Source organism: Vanacampus margaritifer, chromosome 6 (assembly GCF_051991255.1).
Source record: "Vanacampus margaritifer isolate UIUO_Vmar chromosome 6, RoL_Vmar_1.0, whole genome shotgun sequence".
In the NCBI taxonomy this organism is placed as follows: domain Eukaryota; kingdom Metazoa; phylum Chordata; class Actinopteri; order Syngnathiformes; family Syngnathidae; genus Vanacampus; species Vanacampus margaritifer.
Window position 1 is genome coordinate 21,489,522 of NC_135437.1, and position 22,549 is coordinate 21,512,070.

General features: G+C 39.9%; 3 protein-coding genes across 14 annotated transcripts in view; 1 reads left to right on the forward strand and 2 right to left on the reverse strand.

The window, feature by feature from the left end:
- The window catches only part of LOC144054240 (DENN domain-containing protein 2A), a 44,743-nt gene extending 39,303 nt beyond the window's left edge, over positions 1-5,440 (reverse strand). The window contains exons 1-2 of one of the 2 annotated variants that reach the window (XM_077569485.1): positions 5,339-5,440; positions 2,743-2,896 (exon numbers count right to left, since the gene is read on the reverse strand). The gene's annotated coding sequence lies outside the window, so the exon portion shown is untranslated. Of the gene's footprint in view, positions 1-2,742; positions 3,091-5,338 lie in introns of those variants that run through there. The other variant, XM_077569484.1, reaches the window with a different exon arrangement.
- A 1,079-nt stretch (positions 5,441-6,519) lies between these two features.
- On the forward strand, positions 6,520-12,603 carry adck2 (aarF domain containing kinase 2). 3 transcript variants are annotated; one of them, XR_013294332.1, is made up of 9 exons: positions 6,520-7,699; positions 7,765-7,911; positions 8,057-8,185; positions 8,268-8,363; positions 9,671-9,776; positions 9,848-9,940; positions 10,016-10,144; positions 10,221-10,274; positions 10,929-11,019. XR_013294332.1 is itself a non-coding variant. In XM_077567214.1 (9 exons), exons 2-9 carry the CDS (start codon positions 6,845-6,847, stop codon positions 11,067-11,069), a joined length of 1,821 nt encoding a protein of 606 aa, XP_077423340.1. In that variant the 5' UTR covers positions 6,520-6,727; positions 6,829-6,844; the 3' UTR covers positions 11,070-12,603. The 3 variants fall into 3 exon arrangements, 2 of the variants coding, with proteins under 2 accessions (XP_077423340.1, XP_077423339.1); XM_077567214.1 differs by having other exon boundaries at positions 6,520-6,727; positions 6,829-7,699; positions 9,671-9,940; positions 10,929-12,603; XM_077567213.1 differs by having other exon boundaries at positions 9,671-9,940; positions 10,929-12,603.
- srpk2 (SRSF protein kinase 2) overlaps positions 12,452-22,549 on the reverse strand; it is a 50,033-nt gene continuing 39,935 nt past the window's right edge. For 4 of the 9 annotated variants that reach the window (XM_077567201.1, XM_077567202.1, XM_077567200.1 and 1 more), the window contains 7 exons: positions 21,673-22,482; positions 20,029-20,129; positions 19,471-19,578; positions 19,308-19,377; positions 16,026-16,118; positions 15,732-15,824; positions 12,452-13,862 (listed from right to left, as the gene is read on the reverse strand). In XM_077567201.1, coding sequence (XP_077423327.1) covers positions 13,678-13,862; positions 15,732-15,824; positions 16,026-16,118; positions 19,308-19,377; positions 19,471-19,578; positions 20,029-20,129; positions 21,673-22,482 — 1,460 coding nt within the window. In that variant the 3' untranslated portion in view covers positions 12,452-13,677. The remainder of the gene's footprint in view (positions 13,863-15,731; positions 15,825-16,025; positions 16,119-19,307; positions 19,378-19,470; positions 19,579-20,028; positions 20,130-21,672; positions 22,483-22,549) is intronic. The other 5 variants (XM_077567208.1, XM_077567206.1, XM_077567209.1 and 2 more) reach the window with 3 other exon arrangements.

Below are 22,549 nucleotides of genomic sequence, written 5' to 3' on the forward strand. Positions count from 1 at the left end.
GGAGACGGTTAGCCAGTACCCCTGGCTTGAATGTAAACAACAGACTCACTCTGACACACAATGTCTCCCCTTCGACGAGCCATGACAAGATTGTAGCCTCTTTATTACAATCCCACAGACAGACTTTATCTCCATCTCTGTAAAACATCTCTCCACAGTAAACGTCCAACCTAAAGTGAGTGCACACACTGGTGTACTGCAAACAGCATTTTTTTTTTTTTTTTTTTACATTCAACTCACATTTGAAGGGAGTACAAATGTGTGTCCCTAAATCAAAGAGCTCATTCGCTGCTGACGCATTGTAGTAGTAAATCAAATGTCCCGTTCCTGTTCTCGGTAGTTAAAAATCACACAAAATCAGCCAAAGAAATGGATTGTCTTGGCTGAGTGATAAGAATCGAGTCTGGGTCAGTACTTATAGGACATAGCAGACATTCCTGATAATGAGCTAACAGGGAACACGACATCCCTTAACGCTCACAAAGATGGACACTGGATGCACAGCTGTTTCGATGTTCATCATATTTGAGCAGGCTTGGTTTGTACACCAAAATGCAATATACAAATTAAGAAAAAAAATCTGTTGAATATTTGCCTGATGTGTGAATCGTTAGGTTTTCCATTTATCACGAAATGCAACTGCAAACGTAGATGATGATGATGTCATTCATTTAGGTTGTTTTAGGGGTTACTTATTAGAGTGGAGTCGACTGTTAATGGCTGACATGTTAACCCACACACATACGGATATCTCCATTCCCATAGTCGAGCATTTTGACGAGATAGACGGATATGTTTTTTTCAAGGCCAATACCGATACCGATTATTTGTAGTCAAGGGCGCCAATAGCAAATATTTTGAGCTGGTATTCATTTTCAGTAAAAGTGAAAATACGGGTGGCATAATTTAAAAGAATACAAAATACCATTTATGACTTTGTTGAAATGCCTTTAAGCATAATGTATGTTTATTGAACAACTTTTCAGGTTTGCTAAATGTTGAAGATTTTCTTTTAATGCTAAACCATAGAAATCTTTGTTTTAAAATTTAAAATAAATAAATAAATCTGAAAGCTCTCCAGCTCATCAGCATGGCTTGTCTTAAAAAGTTCAATGAAAACTTAAACAAATATAGCTCCCTATAGTTTTCCACAGTAAATAAAGTTTTCCAAAATGTCAAAATAACTGAATTGATCAATCTTCACTCATTTTTGTTTGAATATCAAACAAAAACAAAAGGTGCAGAGAGTTTCTCGGGACAGCAGTATGTCTTATAAAATTACCCGAAAATTTAAATATATTGATCTCTCTCGGCTATGAGATTAAAAAAAAAGACTGATGCCAATATTCGACAAAAATGCTGAATATCAGCAACGATAATCAGCCTTGTAAATCAAATTCAACAGATGGAGCAGCGGTGAAAAAATAAGCGTGCCATGTGGCAGTTGGCAACCATTTAAAAATGTGCTATTCTTGACGTATGTGTGCAACAGGGAGCGACAATACTTGCATGTAATAATTTTTCAATTTTCTGGCCTTGGCAGTGGTCGTTCATAACGTAAAGGCCCATTTCATGTGCATTGATGAATGTACATTATAGTTTGGTTGGATGGATGGATAGATTTAATCAGGAGTTAAAACATAAAAAGAACAAAAACAAGCTCCACATTTTTTTTCTAGTTGGAAAGGAAACCACATTTTCAACATGCAGTGTTTAGAATTAAAATACATATGGACGACATTCATTTCTTATGCTATAGCAGTTGGTGTGTTGGTTTCTTGAAACCGATTCTGTGTCCATTCAGCAATGATGTCACGCGAGCTGATGTTGTCCACAGATTCCGAACAAAGCTTAAAATACTCCAAATGCATTACTTCCTGTGCAGTGGTGGCCAGATGTCATCAAGTGCCTTTTTTCGCGTGAGTCACAGCGCTTCATCAGTCAGTCGGTTGGACTTTTTCCATATGTGTGATTTTGCTGAAATATTGCTAGGCATGCTTTGAAGTAAGGCCTTCATTTTTACAAATACTGTGGGCGACACTAAATACGGAGAAGTTTGTTGATTAGTCAACTGAACGTTGTTACTTCCGTGTTGGTAATTGGACACGTAATTGCCTCACATGAGCGCTCCTATTCACTTGTTTATGTTGGAGTCGCAAACTTAATGTGAGCGCTTTTGTGACATTATGATATCGAAGTTTCAGACTTCGTGGCCCTTGAGCACAAAACGTTGCCTTTTTGTGGAGTCGAATCGGAGTCGTTGGTTTGAGTCGAATCACCTGAAGCGGCAACTAGTGCGCTCTCCCTGGGAGAGGTTTCCACGCCTGCCTGTGTCTCCCCGCAACAAAGCAGGCGCGGGGGCCCTGCTCGCAGAGCTGCTTTTGTTCACTGCGAAGAATGCTCATCCCCGCTTAACAACCCCCCCCCCCTTTTCCCCTCCTCCCCCCTTGCTTTAACCTGCCAATTTGTGATGGCTTCAGCATGCGCTCTAACTTTTATCCAAATGTTTTCATTTACAGTAAGCTGCCAACCATTGAGAGGATGGAGGGGGCGGAGGGGGACGGGCTGTATTGTGTATCACTTGCACAAAGTTGCCTGAGTGAGCATGAAGCAATCACTTTAAACAGTCAAATACCAAATCTGAGAGTAACCTGCATATTCATCTCCCCTGGGTTACATTTTCATTCATCTCTAAACAAACTCAAAAGTGTGGAAAAAAGCAACACCGGACAGTCTCATTACCTTTCCGAGCTGGCTGAGCCCCGATGAAGCGCTCCCGTGGTAGTCCCTCATTTTGCGTAAACTGAGCCGGCAGAAGGCAGCATCCACGTCTTGCATGGCTCTCCTCACTCCGTATGCCGCTGTCCCCGGCGTCTCTCAGCAGGCATTCCAAAGCCTGTCCCGCCAGGGTTTGATGAAAAGGGCACAAAAAGTCAGCAAAATCCCTCCTTCCGACCAGAGGGCAGCCTCAGATGTTGATGGCTTTTTTCATTTTCCTTCCACTTTGTCTCCTATTTCTCTCAATGGTGATGTGGAGCTCCCTCTCTCCCTATCTCGTTCTCTCTCTCTGTTTCGCAAAGTTTTCCCAGTGCTGAGTTCCTCAGGCCACCCCCCCCCCCCTTCGCCCCTTCTCTCTCTATCCTCCCGCTCTATTTTCCAGCATCAGCCCCCTACTCCGCGACTCCTCCCACCAAAACCAAAACCCCCCACTGCTGAACTAATCTGCAGCTGGACAGGGGATTGGAGCATGGGTTGTCATGGAAACCAAAAGTGTCCTGTTCCAGAAAAAAAATAAGCAGGAATGAAGATTAGGAAGAGGCACGACTCCACGCAATAACCTCCTCCTATGGGAGCCAATTTCAAGAAGTTGCCCTTCCTTTTCCTACTGAGGGGGGGGGGGGGGGGGCGGCATGTTTGTCTTATTTATTTGCAGTGGTCAACAACTGTGACAAGTGCTAGTGAAGGCTGAGTGGCGGGACAGAAAGCAGAGCGCTCCATGATAAACGCCAGAAGGTGCAGCAGAAATTCCTTACTGATCTAGCTTGGACAGTAGGGTGAATACTTCATTAGATGGATGAAGGGAGGGAACAATTACGGATGTGCGTGGATCTTAGTAAAGAAATGTGTATTTGGAAGATTATTTATTGGATGTGACAATACTTCTTGGCAATTTACCTTATACCTTTTGGAAAGCATGCTTATTTCCGTTTTGAATGGCAGGAAATTTGTAAGGAGCGTTCATTTGTGGGATGAGTAGAACTAAGACTGTAGGCCTGTCTGTCTGTCTGTCCGCCAATCTAATCAATTTTAGTAGCTAGCTAGAGATTCCTAGCTAGAAGACTTATTGACAATTTATTCTCTCTCTCTCTCTCTCTCTCTCTCTCTCTCTCTCTCTCTCTCTCTCTCTCTCTCTCTCTCTCTCTCTCTCTCTGTTAGTTAGTTGGTTAGCAACCAGCTAGCTAGAGATTCCTAGCTAGAAGACTTATTGACAATTTATTCTCTCTCTCTCTCTCTCTCTCTCTCTCTCTCTGTTAGTTAGTTGGTTAGCAACCAGCTAGCTAGAGATTCCTAGCTAGAAGACTTATTGACAATTTATTCTCTCTCACTCTCTCTCTCTCTCTCTCTCTCTCTCTCTCTCTGTTAGTTAGTTGGTTAGCAACCAGCTAGCTAGAGATTCCTAGCTAGAAGACTTATTGACAATTTATTCTCTCTCACTCTCTCTCTCTCTCTCTCTCTCTCTCTCTGTTAGTCAGTTGGTTAGCAACCAGCTAGCTAGAGATTCCTAGCTAGAAGACTTATTGACAATTTATTCTCTCTCACTCTCTCTCTCTCTCTCTCTCTCTCTCTCTCTGTAGTTAGTTGGCTAGCTAGCTACTATAGGTTACTTACTAGCTGATGGCTCACAGGCTAGCTAGCTAGCTGTCAAAATTACAAAAAAATATTTTAAATCGATGTATCTACATTATATACACATCACTATCTACATAATGATGTGTCAGGCCAAAACCACCTAAAGTATTTCCAAATTTGGTCATTTTCATTTTTTCTCTCCACAAAACAATACTGTCAGTCCTCTCGTGGTTGTGTTGTTGTTTTTAATTATTCACCACTCTTTGAAAATGAAGTGTTAATGGCTCAACAAACATTCAATTTTTGGTGGATTTAGGAAGCGATGGTTTTGGCGATAGATAAAAAATGTGTTTGTTTCACTTTGACTCCCATGAATCATGTAAAACAAAATGAATACTGTACCAGTTTTTGAAATCGTTTTTGACTTTTCAAATGTGGCACTTCCTTTGTATCCAGCAACAGAGAAAGCATCAGGTCGGTTCCTGATTGGCTATTAATTTCATGTTACAATCATGGATTGCATGGTTTGGCCGACACAACTTCTCACACCATAAAATAATCGCTCAGGATTATTTTATATATTATAAACTAGCTGGACTGAATTGCAAGAGGCAAGTTTGATTTTGGCACACATTTTTTTTTGACCAGCTGTATCGGATCGTACCAAGTACCAAATGTTTAAATGAACAATGTAGTAACTGGATTGGATTTGATGCTGTACTGTATTGGCGCATGCATCTGGGTCATGCCGTGCCAAAGACATAGCATCTCTTACATGTTAAAGGGTCTTAATGAGCTGCTTCATAAAGTCTCCATTCCTGCTGAACCCTGAACCCAAACCATTGATGCTGGCTTTGAAATGCAAGCAAGCTCTAAAAAAAAAAAAAAAGGCCTGGCGTGTCCATCTATAGCTGTGGTGGGAACAGGGGGGGAAGAAGAGTAAGGAGAGGGTGTGGTGGGAGTAACATCTGTTTGGCGTTTAGCCCACCTTATTGTGTTGCAGTGTCCTCGACCAGGCCTACAGCTGGGATTCCAGGAGTGCACTGTCCAGGGGAATGACCCGTGACTGGGAAGATGGTGGGACCAGGTTCCCATCCCTCCTTGTAGGTGACATGCAAGAGCTCCTGTAAAAGCAGAGGAGACAATACAATCAACATTTGGGCCTCCCTCTTCATTTCCTGTCATTAATGACCTCGAAGTATTTCACCGGCTTACCAATACTGCTTTGAAACAATAAAGTGATTTCACAGGGAATTATACTCAGGAAAAAGGAGTATCCTCTCAGGAAGTTGTGCTACTTCCACTCATATCCACAACATATGGAACTACAAAGGCTCTGCTATTTTATGACCAATATACACCTACACTCATTTGGACCATAATTGTCCTATTAAAACACATTTGGACCACCACAGAGTTATATGTTTAACCCTAATTTTTAATTGCCACAGTGATTTTAGAATTCAATCACAAGTAAGAAGACTTATTGTTCCCAAATGTCGGTAGCACGCTTTATTCTATAACGTTAAAGATCAGACATTCATGCAAATCAGGCTTTTTTTTTCTTTTCTTTTTTACTAAACACAAACAACCCTCCCACAAACGTGGAATGAAACAAACCAAAGACTTTAAGTAAATCACAAGCAATAGATGTAAAAATAAAATATATAATTGGAAAAACGTATTTTAATTGGCCTTATTTGTTTATGGAGGGGGTAAGGAGCTCGTAGTACAGTATAAACCAAGGTAAGGTCACTGTAGCCTAGGAAGTTACGGGTTACGTCGCCATCTGTCGGACAGTCGGCGTCATTGCAATTTTAAGTAGTTTACTGTGAGCAAAGTTGGATTTTTATTAAACCTGTGTGCTTATTTAACTTACCTTTGAGGGAAAACGTTCGTCAACAGTCTATCCATGGTTCGTGCGTCTTCATTATTTGTCGTGTTGACCAAATTAAGCTAGCGGGCTATATATATTTTTTCAACATTTCAATTTTTACTTTAGGTATGTTTACATAATAAAGATAATTGTCTTCCACCAATGAGTAACAATTAAGCGTAGGAACTAATCAATTTTTTGGGGGGGACGTCGTTTTTTGTGTTTTTTGATTGTATTTTTTTTTATGGCGGCGTTCCTTTAAGGACACACCACGTGATCTTAACGTGACGCCATACCCGGAAGTATAGCCGCTGTCATATTTATGGATTCATTGGCGGACTTTGATTTCTGTGGCGATGGCGATATTGATATCAACAAGATTAATATTAAGTAATCTTGTAATTGCGGACTCACGATGATAGCTAATTACATCGCCACAAAATGCTACTATTTTGTTTTTCTTGTTGGTAAATGTTCTGTTGTATGTCAACGGTAGCTAATGTAGGTAGCCTCGCGCTCATATGAAATGGCTAATGTTTTTCTTCTAGTTTGCCTTTTATTATGTTAGTTACTCATTAAAAGACGTTTTTGCCGTCCAATAGTTGCACATTACTTACAATGGCAGTGGCGGTATTAGGAGCGAGAGCTTTTCTTCTCAACCTGAGGTCCACCCTCCAAAGAGCAAGCCTTTTTGGTCGAACCAGACTCATCCAGACGTCCAGGTCATGTCTGGTCAAGAGAAGGCACGTTCTGACCAACATCTCCAAGGTTGCATTGCTGTGTTGGGGCACAGCCGGTGCACCCTCAGCCAAATGCCAACAAGCCTCTCTACCAGCCCACATCACCAACAGGAAATCTCTTGCCAAGGTTCAAGTGCACAAACTGGTCTTTCTCCTCCGCCTGGGCCTGCGTGCGATTGTTCTGTTCTTGAAATTCTCTCCGATCTTGCTACTCTCCCCGTTGGTTCTGGTCTCCGCTCGCTGTGCTTCGTGCTGGTTGGACGCCCTGCTGTGGGTGACCGAAAGCTCCGGCCCGGCATTCATCAAGCTGGGCCAGTGGGCCAGCACCAGGCGTGACATCTTCCCTGAGGAGTTCTGCAACCGCTTCTCCAAGCTCCACGTGAAGGTCCGTCCTCATTCCTGGGCCCACACCAAGCAGTGTCTCAAGAGGGCTTTCGGGGAGGGCTGGAAGAAGGTGCTAGTGTTTGAGAGCAAGGAACCGGTGGGCTCGGGATGCGTGGCGCAGGTTTACCGCGGCTGGGCCAACAAGGATCAGGTGGAGGAGCCGGATTTCCAGACGCTGGTGGAGGAGCTGGAGAGGGAGGATCTTCTGGAAGCTTGGGAGATTCCTGGCTTGAGTGGAGTGCCGAGCTCTCTGTGGAATCTTTGGAAGGGAGGAAGCAAGGAGGATGATGAGGCGCTGCATGAACACAACACCTCACTGAAGGATAACTTGATACCTGTGGCTATCAAGGTGTGTCAGTTAGCTCTAGAAATAGCAAAATTCGTCGTGACAAATGATGCTTTGTTATATTGAAGGTGCTCCACCCAGGCCTGAAACGGCAGGTGGAGACGGACCTGCTGCTGATGAAGGCCGCGAGCTGCGTTCTGCACTGCCTGCCGGGACTCAAGTGGCTCAGCCTGCCCGAGGTTGTCGACGAGTTCGAGAAGCTCATGACCAAACAGGTGTGGAAATGCTATACACTGAGCCCTCACTTTTATGCAGATAGGCGGGAAGAGTTTTTTTTTTCCCCAACTGCTGTAGATGTGTTCTTTATTAATGTTCTTGGCCAGCCTGTCACAATAGTCCATCTGCATTTATTCGTTCCAGATCGACCTCCGTTTCGAGGCCAAGAACTTTGAAAAGTTCCGCGAGAATTTCCGCAATGTGGACTACGTGAAGTTCCCCACCCCGTTACGACCTTTTGTCACGAGGACGATTCTAGTGGAAACATTTGAAGTGAGCGCACACGCGTGTCCTATAAAGACATTTACGTTTTTGCCGCGAAACAATCACTGAGTTGTCGTTCTCTTTCGTCCAGGAGAGCGAGCCCATCTCCGAGTATCTGAGAGCTGAGACTCCTCAGGGGGTGAAGCACAGGATTGCCAGGATGGGAGTCGACACCTTGCTAAAAATGGTGAGCTAACACTTCACTATACAGTTGTGGCAAAATGATAGCTTTTTATTTAACTGGATTAAGAAAACATGTTTTAATTTTCATACATTTTTAAAAATAAAATAAAATAAAATAAATCATGTCATTAGTTTGCCAATTTGGCTACCCTGTGGTGTTTTCTAATATGTTAGCTTTAAGCTAGCTATTGGGGCTGCTCGATTATGAAGAAAATATTCATCACAATTAATTGGGTAATAATTGAAATCACGATTGGGACAATCATTTGTTTTTTGGGTACAAAACAAGAACATGTTTAAATGTAAAAAATATTAAGATAAATACATTTCACTATAACCACTATAATTATGCAAGTTCCTTTTAGACCAAATAAGATTTATTAGTCATTTTAAAATAAAATAAAAATTGCAAATATATAAATTGCACTCAAAATTAGTATGAACAAGGTTTTATTTTTACGATTATGCCGATTTTGTAATTGTGGAGTATGATCATTGAAATTGTAATTTAATTTTGATTAATTGCACAGCCCTACTGTCTATGGTGTTTTCCATAATATGTTAGCATTAAGGTAGCAAATAATTAGTTTAGATTTCCCTGTTGATTGTGTTTTCCATATTATCTTAGCATTAAGCTAGCAAACTTAACTACTCGTTTGGTTAAAAAAATAAAATAAAAACCTCGTTTGGTTAACCTGTCTATGGTGCTTTCCATAATATGTTAGCATTAAGCTAGCATTTAACAATTTTGGTTACCCTCTCTACGTGTTTTCCATAATATGTTAGCATAAGAAAACTGAACTACTATATGCTACTTTGGTTACCCTGTCTATGGCGTTTTCCAACATATGTTAGCATATAAGCTAGCAAATGTAACTACTATATGCTAGTTTGTTTACCCTGTCTTTGGAGTTTTTTTGATATGTTAGCATTAAGCTAGCAAATGTAACTACAATATGCTAGTTTGGTTACCGTGTCTATGGTGTCTTCTATAATGTGTTAGCAGTAAACTAGCAGCTTGAAAGTCAGGTCAATTTTATTTAAATAGCACCTTATCATGTAAAGAAACAACTCAAAGTGCTTTACACACACACACACACACACACACAAAAATGATAAGTCTCATTTTTGAAGTATTGTTTAGTATCTGGCAAAGTGATGCCACCGTCTAAATGCTTGCATCTCAAATTGTTGCTCATAAATCAAAACTAGGCCAGCGGATATATATACTTGAGCTTTCCTCACCTTTTCAAACACACCGCTGTCATTTTGAACACGACCGTATTGTAAATCCAATTTTTCGTCTTGCAGGTTTTTGTGGATAACTTCGTCCACGCCGACCTCCATCCGGGCAACGTCCTGGTGCAGCGCTGCGGCCCGGCCGTCGCCTCCTCGGACGCCGCCGGAGGAGAGCGCGGTAAGACCACCCTGACCGACCTGTGGGACACGGTGGTGGTGAGCGTCCGACCCGAGCCGTGTCCTTTCCAGCTGGTGCTGCTGGACGCAGGCATCGTGGCCCAGTTGAGCGGCCGCGACCTGGACAACTTCAAGGCCGTCTTCACCGCCGTGGTGCGGCGGCAGGTGAGATAACAGGACGCGCTTGCTTGAGCTGCTGTCCTTGTTTTTTTTTTCTTAGCTGCTTCTTTGTGTCTTCAGGGCGAGCGAGTGGCGGAGCTTATCCTCCATCACGCTCGAGCCAACGAGTGCCAGGATGTGCCACGTTTTAAGAAGGAGATGGCGGAACTGGTGGACGTAGCTCTCAGCAGCACCCTCTCCCTGGGGAAGGTATCTTCTTCTTGTCTTTTTTTTTTTTTTTTTTTTTTTTTTACACTTCGTGACGCCATTTTACCTGCTGTTACAGATCCAAGTGTCTGATTTGCTCTCCAGAGTCTTCGGCCTACTCATCAAACACAAGGTCAAGAACATGATGAAGTTAATCACAAGAAAAGAGACCAAAATGTTGCCATCTGCTGGCCGTAGCTAGTATATTTTGTTTTTACTCCCACAAACCAGTTCGCCAAGACTTTTCTATGGCCATTCTCATAAAAAAAAAAAATAATAATTAAGTTGACAATTACCACCAATGGCGCTACTCGTTATGACGACTTTTTATGTTTTTAACTCATTCACTGCCATTGACGGCTATAGACGTCAAAAATTCATTTGAACTATTTCTATTAGTTTTTTCCACTTTTGTTAACAAGAGTATGAAAACCTAGGAAAAACATGTATTGTACATTTAGAACAGATATAAAATGTGATTAGTCATGAGTTAACTATTGAAGTCATGCGATTAATAACAATTTTAAAAAATTACTCGTCTGACGCCTCTAATTTTAAAATATTTTCTTTTTTGTTTAATTATTTAAACTCAAAATTAATCACAAATTTGATATCTGTTCTAAATGTACGATGCATTTTTTTCCCTAGGTTTTCATACTCTTGTTAACAAAAGTGAGAAAAAAATGTGAAACTAATAGAAATAGTTCAAATGAATTTTTGACGTCTATAGCCGTCAATGGCAGTGAATGAGTTAATGATGAGCCCATTTTGTTTTGCATACTCACAGGTGAAACTGGAGAGTAACTTTGCATCCATCGTGTTTGCCATCATGGTGCTGGAGGGCCTGGGCCGCTCCTTGGACCCCAACTTGGACATCTTGGAGCTGGCCAAACCGCTGTTGCTCAAAAACTGTGCCTCACTCGGATAAGCAAACGCTAACATTTTTATTCATTCACGGATGCTTACATACCTCAATTAAGTTGGATTGATTGTTGTGTCTGGTTGGTACAGACTCTTGGATTCTTGGACAAACCTCATATTGTGGCCAGGGTTATTTTGTTACTTAACTGCAGAGGGTACGGGCCATCATTTAGGAGTAAAGCATTTATGTGTACAAATGCATTTTTATAGAATTTTTTTTTTTTTTTTTTTGCAACAAGGCTCAAATGTATATTACAATATCATGTTTTATAACACATACATAAGAAAAATATTTTGTGTTGTATGATGGCCACTTGTTTAAAAAAAATGGAAGGTTAGCTTTTAATTGGAAACTCAACTAGGGGTGTGCCAAAAAATTGATTCTCATAAGAATGGCGATTCTTATTTAGTACGATTCAGAATCGATTTTAAATGTCCCAAAATTGATTTTATTTCAATTATTTTATACTGTCTTCCCTTTGTTTTGTCTATTTGGAGCGCTGTTCATGTTGTACCCCATTTGGCCACTTAGGGGCAGTGTGGTTCCACGCGGTCTGATACACTTAAAGTTGTAGCCACATTAGAGACTAGAAGGAAAAAGTCACAATCAAGTTATTCCAATAAGGTTTTTTTTTTTTTTCAGCGTGGCGCCGTTCTTTTTGAGTGATAAAAGTGCCGCGAGTAGCGCGCTAATTAGCATTAGCGAGTCAGACTGGAGTAGATCATTACGATTCCTTGAACATCTATAAATTGAAGCAAAAATCATTGTCAATCAAATCATTTTGAATAAAAGAAAAATCATTCTTAATCGAAAATTGATTCTGAATCGAATCGTGAGACATTTAAAGATTCCCACCCCTAGACTCAACATACCGGTAATCTTGACAACAAAAACAAACCGATTTCATAGAGATTTGCTGGCGCTCAAGTGGGAATGGAAATAAAAATGAGAGCGTTAAAGATGCTGTAATGCCCTCGCATGTGGGCAAGGAGAGCTGTCTGTTACGTCCCAATAATTCCCATGGAAACTTTTCAATTTCCAAAACTGTGCAACGGATGGGACGTGATAAATATGACATGAAAAAAAATCAGTCGCTGGCCCAATCTTGTGTCGCTAGTTTGATGTTTACACTAAGAAATCACCGCGCAGGGAAGCGCAGGTCACTATTTAAAGAAATGCAGTAATACTGTGAATTATTTTTTGGGGGGGATCTTTGTTATGGTTTCGGGGGGATCATGAGCTGTTTACATCACTACGTACTGTAACATATGCTTCAACATAACATTTTGCATTTTTAGCGTACAATATGAGATGTATCCAGGCATAATGAAGGGAATCGACAATTTGCTGATCATTTGAATAGACGACGCTATTTGGAGGTGATGGAATCCATTCATTTAGCATTTTATTAAATCTGTCAATGAAAAACACAGACAACAGACGCACTCTTGTCATCAGGAAGAACAGTCAGCATGGCTGAGAAAGAAAAAGTGAATGAAATCAGGAGGATTTGGTGCAATTAAATTCAAATATTACATACTCTTATTGCGAAAATGTCATTTTGTTTGGGTGTGTGTGTGCGTGTGTTAAACCACCAAAAAGCTGATCAGCTAACGAGGGGTGTAAAAAAAAAAAAAATCTAATAATAATAATAGTTATATTAATTAACAGCAAAAAATCTCTAATAGACAAACACAAACACCTCAGAATAAGATCTGTCACGGTTACAACAACCAGAGAGAAGCAGATTTCTTTCTCTTTTTTTTTGTCCTTGTTTTTTTTAATGAATATTTTTTTTTGAAAAATATCTCACCATTTACTTATACTTTTTTTTTAATGGAAAAAAATAGGCAACCGGACTAGTTGTGATAAATGATTAAGGGGGAGATAGATGTGCGTGTAAGGGGTGGGGGGGTCACAGCCTGTTGTGTTTTGGAATGTGTGTGCGTGCATGTGTCATATTTTTTTTATGTACAAAATGTTCCAATTCCTGAAGGACAACAAGTGCAACCTCCGCCGCGAATGTCCATTTTGTTATTGGGGATAAAACGAGGGGGGGGGGAGGGGGGGGGGGTCACACAGCAACACTTTCGCCTTCCTTTTCATCCGACTTGGGAATAATCAGCGAAAATCGTACCGCCTTTAGTTGCATCCATTCACCATGCATGTTTTGTTTGTTTTTTTGAAATAGTAATTCCTCACGTTTCCTGCAGCGGCGCCCCCTGCAGGGCTGGCGACCATGCAGCTCTTGGAGGAATACGCGGGGCCCCGCCGAGAGCGTCCAGTGAAGGTCCCCGTTATGACTGAAAGGTTCAAAGGTCATGGCAGGAGGAGCTCTGGGCAGTGTCCAAAATAGGGTCCGTTTCCGATTTACTTCGCATCTCCGATAATCGCCGATTGCAGTCCTAGCGTCCGAGCTCTCACTTCGGAAGACAGCCGTAAAGTTTTTTTGTTTTTTTTAATCCACACGCTCGTCTTTACATTCCGTTAAGGACGTCATGGAGGGGCTCGCCGTGGGGGTGGGGGGGGTCGTTTTACAAACCGGGCGCTGTGGTACCACCAGGGGGGTTCGGAGGGAGGTTGGCTGGGAGTAGGGGGGTGCGGGTGTGCGTGGCTACGAGTTGAGCCACGCGTGGTTGAGGCATTCTCCCGCGGATGCACGCTTCTCGGGCACCATCTCCAGCATGGGCAGCAAGAATTGGGTGAAGTGGCCGGCGTCCTCGTGCGCCCAGCCGTACTTCTCCACCAGCACGTCGAAGAGAGACCACGGCTTCAGCTTGGTGATGTGCCGCAGCTCGCCTGTGGGGAGGGCGGTGCCATTAGATGGTCAAGTTGAAAAATAGAAAACAATCAAGGAGTAATCGGGTCACACTCAAAAGAAAACTCGAGTCAACGTCTTGCAATCTTACAAGGAAAAAAAGTGAAACAAAACTTGTTTTTCGTATTTTAGTGGGAAGTCAATTTTTTTGTAGAAAAAAAAAGTAGGAGAATTTCGTTGATTTTTCTTTGTAGAAAAAAAGTATTTGAGCATTTTGCAGATTTTTTTTGGTAGGAAAAAAAGTACCTGAGAATTTTGTTTACAAAAAAAATTAATAAAGTAACAAAGTTAAAATAAGAAAAATGCTGTTTTTCATATTTTAGTGGCAAGTCAAATTTTTTGTCGAAAAAAAAAAGTACGAAAATTTTGTGGATTTTTCTTTGTAAAAAATAAAAAGTATCTGAGAATTTTGCAGATTTTTTTGGGAAGAAAAAAAGTCTGAGAATTTTGTTTCAGAAAAAAACAAACAAACTAAAAGTTAAATTAAGAAAAAAAAAGTGATTTCCTTTTTCTTTTTAAAGTCGTATTTTAGTGTTAAAAAAAATGGGAAAAGTCTTGATTAACTCTTTGACTGCCAAAAACGTTAAATAACGTTTAGTAAAATCCTAGGGAGGAGTGCCAAAGACGTTAAAAGACGTTAGTTTCAAAACAGAGGTGAAACTAACCATTTTCTATTGTTGATTACTGAAAAACGGAATAAGGTAGAAACAAACTTTTTTTTTCTGATGAAAGATGAGAGTCCAATCTTTCATTTGGTAGTATGTGTGTTTCCATAGTCCAAACACATAATTTTCTGTGGACCTTGAAAGATCAGTCAAAATGCTTTAAATCAGCTGGCACCCACGGCATCCCTTTTCTGAAAACGTCTGGCAGTCAAAGAGTTAAAGAAAAAGTCAAAAATATTTTCAAGAAAAATGATCTTTCCTAAAATTAATTTTCTCTGGAGAAAATGATTTTTGAGAGCTTTGTTTCAAGATAAAAAGATTATCACGCAAAATGTCAAAGTTTGTTTTTGAGAATCTTTTCATCAATCTGGAAAGACTGTCATCCTATGAGAATAAACATGCAATTATATGAAGAAAAAGAGTCATTTTGAAAAATTTTGCTTTTGTCAAAATAAATTGTTAAAAAAATGCACTTAAAATTTTGGGGAGAAAAAAAGTTTTAAAAAAATTCAGGAGAACTTTGGCTTTTTTTTTTTTAATAAACCAAAAAGATAAAAAACAATCTTGTCAAATCTTTTTAGCTTTTTTTTCTTCAAAATTTATCATTGAGGTTAAAAAAAAATCCAACTTTATTCTCTGAAGATTACAGCTCGTTTTTCTCTCTGAAATCACACATTGATTTTTATAAGATTTGGAATTTATCTATATCATAAAAATATTTTTCTTTTCAATGTGACCCTAGTACTCCATGAAACGTCTTTATATTATGACAACAACAACAAAAAAAAATCTCATGTTCTCTTACTTCCACCAAAAGCCTGCCTGCTAATTTGCTTTGGAATCAACACATCCTAATAAAATGCATGTTAAATCGTTAGCCTGAAATGGACTTTACTAAATAATACAATACAATCGAATAATTATTTGATTGCTACGCAGACCTGCACAAGCAGTAAGAGAGCATGTTTACTCCCCCCCCCTTCTTATTGGTTAATCACACTGACACAATCATGCAAGAGCTTTGACCGATTGGCTGAATGCTGCCGCAGTGAAGATTTCCTTCTTCTCATTTTACACATCGATTATTTGATCTTTAAGATTCCCGGCCATCGTGTCTCCTTTTGCGCCCGCCGGGCCCCCGCGGGTTGGGAAGGGGGGGCCCAGCGAGCGCAGGCGTGCGTTTACCTTTGGTGGAGAAAAAGTCTTTGCTGAACTTCCCGGCAGCGTACAGTTTGCGTGGGACCTTCCCGAGGAGCTCCGAGATCAGAGCGATGTGGTCTGCATGCCCACCAGCACCACAGAGAGGGAACAGGCACCATTACAGCATGCAAACGCACACACACACAAACGGGACTGACGCACACTTCCGTCCGAGCGGGGGTCACGCCACGTGGGTCATTTTGGACTCCGCGTGTGTGTGTGTGTCCGCCTTTCGGCGTCCGTGTGTGTCAATCCCGCCGGCTCTATGGCCAGCGCTACCTCTTCTGTTGAAGAACTCGCGGGAATATTTTCCGGAGAGCGCAAAGTGTCTTGGGATACAGCCCAGTAGCTCTATGATGTGGGCTATGTGGTCTATGGTGGAGACAAGGGGGGGGTGTGTGTGTTGGGCGGGGGTGGTGTAAAGGGGCGAGAGTGACAGGAAAGGCAGGGGATGATGATTGGTGGAAAAAATGGCGGGAAAAAGGGGAGAGGGTTGCACATCGGAAAGGAGAGAGAACAGTTGTTAGTAACTAACGGCACGTCAGTTTCATTCATAACGCAGTGGCGAGCCCGTCCAATCAGATTTCGGCCTCTCTGTGTTGCCATGTCAACCTAATCTGCTTAGGGCCTTCAGAATCAGCATTGCTGACACATAAAACTTCATCTATATGATCTGCATATACTATAAAACCCCTAAAACTACACATCCGAATAAGACTATGGTAAATCCCATTAACTCATTCACTGCCATCGACGGCCATAGACGTCAAAAATTCATTTGAACTATTTCTATTAGTTTAACTTATTTTTTCCCCACTTTTGTTAACAAGAGTGGGAAAACCTAGAAGAAAATTATTGAACATTTAGAACATATATAAAGTTTGTGCTTAATCGTGAGTTAACTATTGAAGTCATGCGATTAATTATAATTACAAATTTTAATTGCCTGACGCTCCTAATTTAAAAAAAAAGAAAAGATTATAAAAAAAAATGTCTAGGCTTTCATACTCTTGTAAACAAAAGTGAAAAAAAAAAGTTAAACAAATAGAAATAGTTCAAATTAATTTTTGACGTTTATAGCCGTCAATGGCAGTAAATGAGTTAAAGATGCACAGGTTAAAATAATATTACCGTAAATGCTCCAAAAATGGAGCAGATGAAAATATGACAATTGGAAATCCTATTCAAATTTGCAGATCAAAATTGCCATAAAAATCGTGCGTTAAAATAAAACTACTGTAAAATCCACAAAAGATACAAAGATTGAAATTAGAAAAACGTTTAAAAAAAAAGAACTAAACTAAATTGCGCATTAAAATACGACGATCGTGAATTGCGCTGGAGAAAAAGAAATCAATACAAGAAAAAACATGAAAGTTGAACAAGTCCAAGTAAGACTGCACAGCTAAAAACTGGATCAGAATAAGACGACTGTAAATGCCATCAAAAGTACGTCAGGTTGAAATAAGACAACCAGAAACCCCTGAAAAGTTGTTCATGTTAAAAACTGATGAAATGAAAACCCTCAAAATGTGTCAAACTACCGTAAAACACAAACGTTTCAAAAGTCTACATGATCGATCAGCTATCATCAAAAGTCCTCTCGTGTCACCATGTGACCGTCATTACTTTTCAGACGAGGGTGAAAATGAGTGAAAGTATCAGAATTGAAGGACAGGATTTACAGTAGATCACAGATGGCAAGTGGACAGTGGGGTTTTCGGGGACGGGGGACAAGATGTCAACTCCATGAGCATCTAAAGCAGTTGAAGTCATTGACTGCCATTGACGGCTACGGTCGTCAACGCGTATTTGACATTGGAAAAATCTTACGGCACACCAAAAAAAGATCGATTTAGCAAATAGAATACCAGGGGTTGGCAAACTTTTTGGGACCGAGGAGGAGGAGAGACATTTTTGCAAAGACGTCTTCATAAGGTTAATGCTAATTGAACATTGCTAACATGTGTATAGCTTAATGCTACAGGAATTAAAAAGTTGCCTATTTTCAAAATCTAAAACATTGCAATAATATTTGTCATTTTTCCTTTTTCTTAGAAGAAATGGTGTAATAAAAAAATAAAGATGTTTGTCAGGATTAAAAGTTACTTTAATTTAAGTTATATTCTCAAAATAAAGTCATAATAGCAAGTTAAAGTTTATGAGTCATTTTAACATGTGAATTTTAAAAGAACATTTTTTATTCTTGAAAAGACACCTTTATTTTTAATTTTTTTTTAAGGAACTATATTCCTAAAAAAATAATGATTTTGTTTTCAGTAAAAGACTTATTCCTGTAATTTACTTTTTGTTTAAAATAAGAAAATCTGTATGCAGGGGTGTCATTTATGTGATGTTAGAACAATAACAGATCTATGAATTTGCCCTACAGAAATGCCATGTACATGAAGAAGTTTATGTATTTTCTCGTGATAAAAAGTTGAATGAATATTTATCCAAGATTAATTTATTCACTGCCATGAATTTATTTTAATTATTTCTATTAGTTATTTTAAAAATTAAGTAAAGTAATAAAAAAACAAAATCCAAAAGTCCCTAATTTTTTATATTATTAATATATAATCTTTTCTTTTTTTAATCTTTTCTTAAAAAAAAAAATTAAAATTTAATTAATCATGATTTAACTAATGAAGTCATGCGATAAATTACAATAAAAAAATTTAAATCACCTGACGCCGATACTTTTTAATAATATTTTCTTCTTTTTTAAAAACCAAAAAAGATTTTTAAAAAAAGGAAAGGTTATTAAAAATTAGGGGCATCAGGCGATAATTATTTTTTTATTGTAATTAATTGCACGACTTCATTAGTTAAATCATGATTAATCACAAATTTTATATCTGTTCTAAATGTACAATAAAAAAATTCTAGGTTTTTATACTCTTGTTAACAAAAGTGGAAAAAATATCAAAATAAAAGAAATAGTTCAAATGAATTTTTGACGTCTATAGCCGTCAATGGCAGTGAATGAGTTGAATTGCACATTTTCACAGGTGGTTTTTTTTTTATATACAAATTTGTAATCTTACATATATTTATCCACGATAAAATTGAATCAAAATGTTAGATGAATTTCTAAAATAATAATATAGCACCTTTTAGTCTGGAAAAGACTAAAAAGACTGGTTCTTATAAAATAATTACTTTAATCCTGTAATAATATGCCTTTGATTAATAAAAAAAATAAAAATATTCATATAGTGATATCAGATTATGTGATGTGTGTCACAATTGTATCATAGCTTTTTAATTGGCCCAAAGATAAGTTCGGTAAATGGTTGAGTATGTTTGCTTTACTGGCCGCCAGTCTCCATATATATATATATATATATATTTTTTTTTTTTTACATAAAACAACATCATAATTGATTGCAAATTATTTTTCGCATCCCCCAAGATACGACTCAGGCACCCCAAATTTGAGAACCCCCGCTCCCCTTTCAAAACCAATCCTATTCAAACATTTTGTGAAACGCCGTCACTTTTTTTCTTGCATTTGATGTATGTTAAGTGGTCAACCCGCACTGCGCTAATCCTCACCCTCATCTCTCGAGTAGTCCTCGCCCGAATGCGGCTCAAACAGGTAATCTCCCGTGGCCAGTTCAAAGGCCTGCCAGACACAAGAGGGGGCGCTGTTGTCAAACAGCACGTGCGCATGGATGGTATCTGGAGTCAGGTGATGTCAACGTTGCTTTGCGTTTACCATGCAGGCGGTGCTCCAGATGTCGGCAGGGGTGCTGTAACCGGCTCCTATCAGCACTTCGATGGAGCGGTACTGTCTCGTCTGGATGTCCTCCGTAAAGTGCTTGTGCTGCAATGCACGAGTGGATGGATTTCAATAGACAATCATGTTTTTTTTTTATGATCAATTATTCACACAGCCTTCACTGTACTGTATACAAGAAATTGTTCCAAACAGTAAGCAGTTTTTTTTTTAAGACGAACTGCACAGTCAGTCTTGAATTTTCAAAAACTAGTTACACTATATTACTAATACAGTTTGCATACAGAAGCACAGTAAATCTTTCAACGTGTGCAAAAAAAAATGTGTTTCTAAAATGTTAAATGAAATGGAAAAACTTAACCAGAGAAAAATAAACACATATGCCATTTTTCATTTGACTGTTCTATCTTTAACGAATATGATACGATATGATATGATACGATACGATACGATATACTTTTATTTTCCCCGTGGGGATGAATGAATGCATTCCAAAAGTGAAACAATCAACGCATACAAGTAGGTTTCGGGTCTTACCACCCAGCAGGCATTTCCAAGGTCAGCTATTTTCACTCGGATTGATTCAGCGTTGCGGGGGTCAAGTGGGTTAATCAGGAGGTCTGCGGCTCGGGCTCGGGCTGCCGGAGGACAAAGTGTACAGTATGTTAAACAGTAGTCATGTCATACTGATATTTTTATTGTGACTCTACAGAGCATCTGGAAAATATTTTTAAGTGCTTCACCTTTTAATGCTACAGCCTTATTCCAAAATTAATTTTAACTCTTTGACTGCCAGACGTTTTCAGAAACGGGTTGTCCCCAGTGCCAGCCGATTTTAAGCATTTTGACTGATCTTTCAAGGTCCACAGAAAATGTTGTGTTTGGACTATGGAAACACACATACTACCAACTGAAAGATTGGACTCTCATCTTTCATCAGAAAAAAAAAGTTTGTTTCTACCTTATTCCGTTCTTCAGTAATCAACAACAGAAAATGGTTAGTTTCACCTCTGTTTTGAAACAAACGTCTTAACGTCTTTGGCACTCCTCCATAGGATTTTACTAAACGTTATTTAACGTTTTTGGCAGTCAAAGAGTTAAAATTCCTTCATACAACAAACACCCGCCAATATGTAAAAAAAAATTTTTTCTTTTCCTTTTTTTTGCAGTTTTATTAAAAATAAACAACTTTAATCTAAAATAAACTGTGCTACTTTTTATTTTATTTTTAAAATAAATATCCACATTGGTTTGTAGTTTTTTTACATTGTCATAATGGAGTGTCTGTCGTCTGTAAAAATTACCTGCTGGAATACCAGAAGCTCACTTATAGGTTTAAAAAAAACAAACAAAAAAAACAAAAACAGAACAATGGTATATAGCAGGCAACGGCTCGTAATTCAAAAAACTTTTAAGTTGCGGTACTTGTAAGTCAAGGAGCCGCTGTACGAGTAAACTGAATTACGAGCTTTTATGTCATTTTGGCTTTTGAATTATTATTATTTTTTATTAATTCAGTTTTAACTCGCTTATAGACCAGGTTTGTTAGTTTTTTTTTAATGCTTTGTTATAATTATTTTTTAAAATAATTTTTAATATTAGTCTTTCATTTTATTACAAGGTGTTTTTGCATAAGCATAAGATTAAAAAAAGCATAAGATTAAAAAAGGTCACAATAAATATTGTGAAAAAAAAACTAGTTCCCAAATGACTGTTCAACCTTCCTTCTTCTGTATCGCTGAACAGCAATATTTAATTACAACAATATAAAAAAAGAAATCAACACTGAATGCTCATGTATGAAAGACAAAAAAACAAAGACAATTCTTGCTATCATTCTAGTTAGTTTTAGTGAGTTTTATAAATGTAAAATGTTTCAGTTTTTTTTAAGTACTCTAGTTTTTTTTATTATATTTAATTAACAAGTATGGTTGTTTGTCTCTGTGTGCCCTGTGATTGGCTGGCAACCAGTTCAGGGTGTACACTGCCTACTGCCCGAAGCCTGCTGGGATAGGCTCCAGCACCCCCGCGACCCTTGTGAGGAAAAGCGGTCAAGAAAATGGATGGATGGATGGATTTCATTAACAAAATTTTTTTTTTCAGTTTTAGTTATTTTGTTCATTTTCGTTAACTATAATAACCTTGTTACCAGTGCATTTCTAAAGGCAAATGTTGTGGTACCTTTAGGCGTTTCCCCCGTGCTGGATGACGACACAGTGCGGCTGCGGTCCGCCGCGGGGCTCTCGGGCGACTTCCCCGCCCCAGTGTCGCCCGTCCCCCCGCAAACGGGACTTCCCGGCTCCGGGTCCAGAGGCAACTCTGGAAAGAGCGCCACGGCGGCCCTGGGGAGCTCGCCCGATCCGTTGGTGAGTCCCGGCTCGCCCGCCTCGCCGTTGAACATCTCGTAGCCGGAGCTGAGCGAGAGGTCCCTGTCGGTGTAGCTGAGCTCGGACTCCACCAGGGGGCAGAGGAGAGGCCCGGACGTGGGGGGCAGGTGGGCGTCAGACCCCTCCGAGGCGAGCAGGACGTGGCCGTTGGTTTTGGCCTCGTTGTTGTTATTGGCGTGCGTCTTGACGGGGGAGCTGTTGTCTGTGAGGAGGTCGGCGGTGGTGTCGTCATCCTCGTCTTCTTCCTCCTCCTCCTCCTCCTCCTCCTCCTCCTCTTCCTTGTCTTCGTCTGTCTTCTCCGTCTCCTTCTCCTCAAGCTCATTTTCCTTCTCCTTGTCGTTGACTCTCTCTACCTCTTTCTCCACCTCCAGGTCTTTCAGTCCCTCCTCCTCCTCCTGTTCCTGTTCCTGTTCCTGCTCCCCCGCCTGTGTCAAATCTCCATTCCCGGGAGGGATGGGGGCGTCTTTTTCGGCCACGGGCGTGGTCTCCTCTTCTTCTGTGTCTTTGCCACAGTCGTCATCGATGATGCGGGGGGCTTCTTCCTCTTCCTCCTCTTCTTCCTCCTCCTCCTGCTCGTCGCTGGGCTCCTCGTTGTGCGCCGCACCTAAAAAAGTGGAAACGAACGTCACTCATAACCAGTGATAGCTTATGATGAGATATAATCTGTACAA